At 38.8% G+C, this 8,318-nt stretch overlaps 1 protein-coding gene across 1 annotated transcript in view; it reads right to left on the reverse strand.

The window, feature by feature from the left end:
- tnmd (tenomodulin) overlaps positions 1–4,645 on the reverse strand; it is a 67,201-nt gene extending 62,556 nt beyond the window's left edge. Inside the window, exons 1-2 of the mRNA XM_058650477.1 lie at positions 4,528–4,645; positions 924–1,058 (exon numbers count right to left, since the gene is read on the reverse strand). Of these exons, the coding sequence (XP_058506460.1) occupies positions 924–1,058; positions 4,528–4,575 (183 nt within the window). The 5' untranslated portion in view covers positions 4,576–4,645. The remainder of the gene's footprint in view (positions 1–923; positions 1,059–4,527) is intronic.
- Positions 4,646–8,318: the final 3,673 nt, after the last annotated feature.

An 8,318-nucleotide genomic window follows, 5' to 3' on the forward strand; every position in this document is an offset into this window, starting at 1 on the left:
CAGTTCACCCGAGTTCAGCAGTGACTGTTGGCAATTGAAATTTGTACTTTAATGGAAGCAGAAATAGGAGAACAGGGGCAGAGGATGTTTTGAGAATTTACTCTCATAACAAATATGTTGTTATAACAGCAGTTATATTCTGCATGGTACGTTTCCCTCATGTTGCCTCATGCCTTGTACAATTCAGACAAAGGGGGTTTCAGGGTTAAAAATACATATCCATCATTTCATTTTAATAATTTCCCTCTCATTCGCAACTGTGTAAAGACTGTATACAGCACTCAATTTCTGAGTGTGAAATTATTGATGTATTTTTGCTTCTAGCTTGGATAAATTAGCTTTTTTGACCTCTTGGGAATACCAGGGGGAAAGGAGCAGAGTGAAAATGTTCTCCATCAAATGAGATTGAATTGGATTTTACAAGATGAATTGCCAGGACAAGAGTTTATCCCAATTACATTGCCAAGAGGTTTCAGTCCTGCTGCAGACATGCTGGTCCACAGCAATTAGGGTCAGCTTTGAGTTATCAGGATCTGTCATTGTGAGAAAATGTTTACAATGGGAGCAGAAAGCAGATGAGTGCAACAAGCCAACACTCACAACAATGAGAAGCGGTTTGTGGTTTTGCCCGTGGATTCATAAAATCACAGAACTGACAGCCAAAACATGAGCAGAGCAAAACACAGCTGTCCTTTCCTTGGCCCACATCTTTTAATCTCGCATAAAATAATGCAAACTGCAGAGACTGCCTCTGGCTCTTTGTGTGACCATTCATTTTTTTCCCCCCTTTTTTGATGTAACCTGTATTAAATGTTTATGGTAAAACTCAGAATGTGCCTCACCTGTGTCTCATCTAAACTGCGCTCCCACAGTCAGCAGCAATAAGTCTGATGACAAACAAACGTGCTGTTACTTAGTCTTACCTTCCCCAGACTGGGGCTCCAGAGATACCTCAGACTGAACGCAGAGAGAGCCAAAACAAGGAAGACCAGAGCCAGACCAAGGGCAACTCGCTGGTAGGTGTGGTACTTAGCCTTCTTCTCTTTGGCCACTTCAACCTGTCAAGAGCACATGGTTCACTTTAAAAAACAAAACAATGATTCTCAGTTCCACAAAACAATATTTTACATGCCAACTCCACATAGAAAGTTCTTGGTTGTACTGAAATTACGATTTGGGTGAGAGACCACTGAAACACTGAGTGGCTATTTTGATATGGATGCTTATTACCTACCACTTAACCCTAGTTTCCATTTTTTGGCCTGTTTTTGGACATTGACACAAAGACTCAAACAAATGACATCCTAAATATGTTTTACACTGTTTTTAAATTGTTAATACACTATTCAACAGTTATTGTAAATAACTGCCACATATTGAAGGTTATTCAGCAAAAATGGGTAAAAGCACTTACTCACATGACATTTTCTGGCCATTTAATGATTAAAATTAGTCTAGTTTAAAAAAAGTCCAGACCGACATTTTGAGGCTTGTGGTGTCAGATGAAAGCTTTTTGCTCCTGCCCAGCCGCTGTGATGCTGCTGTGTCCTCATCTTGCAGGCTGCAGGATCCAGGTCCAGTTTTGAGGCTAGTTTTTAGTTTTGAAACTTATAACTTGATATAATTGTTGAATATCTGCTCCTGGTCTCTCTCTTCTATCTCTAGCTCACCTCCCTCTATCTCTTTCTCTCCCCCTTTTCTGCCCCCCACCTCTCCTCTGTGCCCCATGTTTCCTTTCACCCCAACCGGTCAAGGCAAATCTTTGAGTCCGGATCTGTCAGAGATTCTTCTTCTTCTGTTAAAAAGGATTTTTCTTTCTTTCCACTGACTCCTATAGTGTTTGCTCATTGTGTGAACTGTTGGGTTTCTCTGCTCTCTATAATGTCGTCTGTGTGAGAGAGAGCCCACTTTCAGATGAAGGACACAGCATACAAATAATGTGATAATGTTGTTGTCGACAAAGACCAAACAGAAGCAAAATAACATCATTAACAACAGAAGTCCCATCAACTGCAGCTTTAACGATAACAGGTGTTATATCTGCCTTTACACCTTTTATGAATTAAACAAATCAGCCGTAGCGTGGTAATAAACGACCTGACAGTCAGAGGTTGACGGGGTTATCGATAACTTCATATGTAAATGCGGTAAAGTCTGCTGTGGATAAAATAAAATAAAATAAAAGTTGAAAACTGTGATAGTGGATTCGTTTTGGCAGCAGAAATGAGTTATTGACATATTGTCATTCAAGGTGATATGATTTACACATACAGTCATTTTCAAGCAACATTATTATTTATTTGGAGGTTTTTTTTATTATTCACCTCATACTCTCTCTCTCTCGCTCTCTCCTTGCTGTGTATGCTATTTAGTCCTGAGGGAAATATCTGATTCTTTAGCTGTTAAATTTGAATCTTCACCAGCTATTGTCTGTAACCGTGGCGCTGTGCTGTTGTATGGGCGGGCGTTAGTGGGTGGAATCTAAATGGTTTAAGTTTGAGGCTGAACATCAAATCAGTGAAACTCACTCTTGGATTGTCAGTTGATACTTTACCATTATAGTGAAGTGTCAAATTTAGCCTAAATATATTACTTTAATGATCTTTTTTTTTTTTTGTTCTTTTCAGTTTTCCTTTGCATCTGTTTTACTTTTTATCGGGGGGGGGGAAGAAGAAGAAGATGCCATTTGACTTTTTTGAAAATTCATCGACCAGCGAAGCGAGACAGAAATATAACCATCCCCGCTGAGTACAGGAAAGAAGTAACTTCTTCATCTGCTGCTGAAAGGTTACATTTATTAAACTTTCCCTCAAATTAAAACTCTGCCTGCTGTAGTCAATTCCCCGAGCTTCAGGCCACAAATTAATAAAGACAGGCTTTTGTTCCACCAAAGCTCCATCAGGGAAAAAAAGAGGAAAAAAAAGAAAGCTTCTCATTCACATTGGAACACTTTCCATGGACTGGGAAGACAACAGTGCTTATCTTTTTTTTTAAATGATAACACAGCTTTGGCTCTCCATTGTGTCTGAGGTTGTTAACAATTAAGCTGCATTGAATCAAACAATATTTTAGTGACCAGTTTTTTTCCCCCAACACTTGTTAACCCTAAACCTTGGACCTTATTAATATGGTCTTACAGAAATATACTTCATATTCCTTTCTTTCATTTAAAATGAATGAATTAAAAATACCGCACGCAAGTGGCATGACTAATAGAAGAATGTCATCTGCAGTTTTCTTTCTTGAAGTTTTCACTCCACCTTTGTTATTTGTAAAATCTTCATTATCCCAACTTCTTGAGACAGTAGCCACAAAAACCCGAGTCAGAAATTCCTCATATTGTATCGTTTTAGAGTGAAGGGGGAGGACAAATAATAAAATTCTTTGCTCTTCTATGGCAGGTTGCATAAGCAGTGGAAACTTAACTTGAGGACAAACCTCTTTGCCTGTGCGTGGAATATTGAATACTCCGAGGAAGGAGGTGGGATTGAGAGAGAAAGAGAGGGAGAGAGAGAGACGGACCTACAGACAGAAATAAGGCAGGGATGGAGGCAGAGTAAGCTGACGGAGTGTGCAGCAGCAGCAGCAGCAGCAGCAGCAGCAGCAGCAGCAGCAGCAGCAGCAGCAGCAGCAGCCGCCGCCAACGAGTATTTAAAGGTTTAGGAGTTCAGCGTTAGCCTGGCATTTCCTCTTGAGCTTTGTGAGGAAGAGTGCCTGGAGCCCCCTGCTGTTATCGTGCATAGAATGAGCACTCTTTCAAATAAATAAATATATAAATAAATAAATATATAAATAAATACATAGATAGATGGATGAAAAAACAACAACAACAAAAAAACCAACACACACCAAACAACTGAAAAACTGCATCATCAGTCTGGAGTGCACTATACTCTCATAACGGTTTGAATTTAAATTCAAAAGCAACAGGTGATTTTTTCATCATAATCATCACACACCATACTTATAATAATCCCTATCTGCTTATAGCTGCAGAAAAGCTCACCTTTTAATACACATACAAAAATATGACAGTGTGAAATATGCAACAAGTGAAATATGAGAGACAGGAGAAAAAAAAAAGTAAGAAATTTGTGGTGTGTATCTGAATGCTGCTTGTGTGAGAGGAGCAAGGATATAAAGATAAAAAATCAAATATAATGGTTCAGGTGAGACTGAATAAAAGAGTGGAAGAAGTAGCAGAGGAGAAATCCAAAAATGAATTAGATGTAAAAAAATGTTTTTACCACGCTGAGAAAAACTGAGATCATGGAGCAAGAGATCAAGCAGCAGCCCTTTGATTAGAAAGAAGTCAGACATCTGCCATATTTCACTTAAAACTCGCATCTTTAGATATCACAGTATCATTTTACAGCTTCAAACCACCACATCCTCCACCTACACTAAATTCCTAAGATGTGAACTTTTAAGGTCCCTTTTTTCCCCCTTCAACCACTCGTGCATAGGATTTGCAAAGACAAAATATTTGTTCAGTGTAATAAAATTAAGTACAATAAATGTACTCACATCTTTCCACAGAACCTGTTGACTGCTGGATTGACTGCAGATCTCCATGATGCAAGCCCACTGGAGGAATCTTTCCGATACACTTAGCTGGGGGAAAATACCAACGCTCTGCAAGGCAAAGAATCATTCCTTTGCTGTAATTTGGGAGTGTGCCGAAGGGGAGGGAAGTTTCAGATGGAGTGGAATTACTGAAACATTTGTTATAGCCATTAAGATCAAAGCAGATGTCTCTCGTGCCTGCTTCCAAAGGTGGAACACCACAAATGGATCCAGTCGGAAAGATGTTGAAGAATTTTCATATAGTGAAGATTCAAAAGTTAGAGGAGGACGAAACATTTGCAGGTGAAAAAAAAAAAGACCGCAGATACTGATCTTTTTGGTCCTAATTTCTCAGTTATATAAAAACAGTTGGAGTATCCTTCTGCTTTTGTTCCCTGGTCGTTCAGTCTTCGCACATTTCAGCACAGCAGTATAGCAATCAAGGGCTGAGATGATTGAATAGCAGCACAACAAAAGAAGAAGGCTTTTAAAATCAAGATCATTTGCACTTGTGCACATAGAGAAATAAATGAGAAAGGCACAAAAAAATAAAATAAAAGCAAGACAGGTTTTAGGCTCTCCTGGAGGCTGTGGCAGAAAGGTTTCTTAACACAATAGTCAGCTTTGTGGAAGGATGCATTTAAAACAACCTAACCACCTGTAGTTCTGTTGTCTAAAGCAAACCAAACTGTGCCTCAATACAAATTCAATGTGTAAAAAACAAACAAACTGGAGATGATAAGTTAATAATTTCACCTAAATTAAAAACTCATTGTTTGAACAGGAGTCAGACACTGACGTCTGACACAGGAGATCTCAGTATAACTGACACACAACACTTAAATATCATCCTGCACACTGAAGCTTAAACATTCCAGTGAAGTCGAAAATATGCAAAACCCATTACGGAGTAGAGTGGGACGTTTGAGTTCACCTGTGGGTCTCATCACACTGCCGCCGAACGGTATCTGCAATGAAAGCCGCCTTCACTGGGAAAAAACCACGACATAAAATCAAGTTCATCATCAAACTCTGTGATGATGATGGTGCAGGTTTTTCTTTCTGTTTACGCTTTGTTGTGTGAAAGCTCCTCTCTGTTGTTTTAAACTACAATTAGTACTGAGCCATATTTCGGGAGGGGGGGCCCCAATGGGACGAGTTAAATAACACAGGCTGTAACCAAAGCTGCTCAGATATTGGCAACCTCGGAACTTCATGCAGCTCTTGGCAGGCTTGATAACGCCGTCCAACGGCACCCATTCATTTCTCGCATCTGCAGCACACAGTGTCATTAATAGTTTTTGAAAATGTCACCGCGACACTCAGGGAAGGTGCGATCGCACGTGCCGTTTCCTTTCTCCCTTTGGTCAGAGCTCTTGTGGATAGTTACGCAGACGTTATATTGCGCACTGTGCACTCAGAGATTATGACGAACGTGAACGTGATGCAACATGTCCTCCTTAGTTTACTTTTTTCACCACTCAGAGAAAAAGGTTTTGTTTTTCACCACGGTACTAACAAAAACAATGTGATGATCTGGATTTGGATAAAGGAAGTTTTCCTTTATACAGAAAACGCCTTATATTCTGTATTCTGTATGGCTTTTTACCTCCATGTTTGGGCTGTAGAGGTTATGGCCCAATAAGGGAGAAATTCAGACAATTTGCTGGTGATCTGGATTTGAATTTCTTTAAAAAACCTTTTGTAAATAATATTGCTAAAAAATTCAGTATTGCTTCATATGGTTCTAGGTTATTTTTTTTTACACAAGAATAACCTGGAAAAAGTGAACGTGATGCAACATGTCCTCCTTAGTTGACTTTTTTTTTACCACTCAGAGAAACGTTTTTTTTTCTCTCTTTTTTCCTCACTTTTAGAAAAGAACACCACGTCACTTAGTTAAGTGATAACCAAAACAATGCAATGACAGAAATGGCACAGAAAGGGCAAATATGAAATCACATTTAAATCCTTTGCTGAACACATGTCCAACGTTACCTCATTACACGTTAACGGCTTCTGTATATTTACGTTTCCTCACTAAATGACTCACTGTCATTATGTGCCGGTGTGTAGAAAGGAGACAACAAGCAAGTTCTGTCTTTTCTACTTACAATGGATCACTTTGTTGCAGCACTTTGAATATGAACTACAGAATGCATCAATATGGTCCTCTGTTATCCCCGTATGACCCCTCCCCTCTCTCCTCTCTCTACGTCGTTAAACCATTCAGATTTCCGTGGTCAGACAGCACACCTTAAGTGATGCTGTGTCTCCACTAACTCATCAACGAGACCACAAAAACTGACCATCATGTTCCGCCTGACTACACACACACACACTGGATCATGATCGCACAATACTGTGGGGTTTCACGTCGGCCACTGTTAGAATTGTTGCGTTGGCAATGTCATTAATAATGACCATACAGTATAATTATTTCTCAATCACTTCAGTGGCACACATCCAGGAAATACAGGAAACCGTTTTTAAATTACAATTAATTAAGTGGGGGGAAAAAAAAAAAGTTCTTTAGCGTGACCTACCCTTATACACTTCAATAATAAGCACCTGGCTTTGGAGTGGAACCCTAATTAATGTAATTGGTAAAACCTGTGTTTGTCCTTCTGTTTCATGTCTGCTGTAAAAAAGCTTACCAGCATCATAATGATTAAATGACATATTCTTGCTATCTTTTTTAAGTTCCTTGATTCCTTAAAAATCAGATTAGTTATTTAGTAAAAGATATTGGTAGGATCATATTGAATTAATCATGATTAATTAGGCATGAGAAAATCTTGCTTGGACCATGTGATTTCTTTGGCATTTTTTACAATAACAATAATTAAATGAGACCATTCAAGCTATCTATGGTAGGCTATATCCCATAATACTGTGATCAGATCCGATCTAATGCTGGTTTGATGCCCCTTAATAATAGATTTTTTTCCCCTCCATGTATTTAATTTGAAATTTGGTTTTAGTTTGTCTTCACATGGTTTTAATTGTCCCGTCTGAGGTACTGTTCCCACTGGTCGTCTCCGGGATATTTAAATGCGTTTAAAAAAGGACCAATTTAGCCCTTCACAAAAATAGCACCTGATATCTCAGTAATAAAGAAAAATTAATAAGAAGTTATTAATTTTGCGCCGCTTACCATCTGATTGAGACTGAACTCATTAAGAAAATGGTCAGTCTGCTGAACGATGCATATCAAGGGACTCATCATTACACAATGTTTCATTAACGCCGTGTTCTCGAGGAGCTCATTATTACTGACCATACAGACTATATCAAGTCCACAATATAGAGCTCTACAGAAAACGCCCTATATTCATCATTTTTGCGCGGCTTTTTATCTCCGTTTTTGACCCAATAAAGAAGAAATTGACAGATTTTTGCTGGTGTTTGTTAATAATATTGCTAAAAATGTCAATATTGCTTTGGAAAAAAAAACATCCATGTTACTGTGCATGTAGGTGACAGAAAGTGAAGGACACTGTCTGTTTGTACAAACCACCTGTATGCACGTTTTCCCACATCATCTCTGATTGATGTAAACACACAAACCAGAAACTAAATAATTTGATAAAAAAATGTGTTTTGAAGCAATTCATTTTCATTTCAAAAACACATTTCCACTTCGTACACTGTTAACAGGAGTGGAAAAAAAATGGATGGTTCTGTCAATACCATCTGAGATGGAACATTCCGGGGCGAAGTTGGTCAACCTGCAAGCCTTTAGTGCGTCT

The sequence above is a fragment of the Solea solea genome, chromosome 14 (assembly GCF_958295425.1).
Source record: "Solea solea chromosome 14, fSolSol10.1, whole genome shotgun sequence".
NCBI lineage: Eukaryota > Metazoa > Chordata > Actinopteri > Pleuronectiformes > Soleidae > Solea > Solea solea.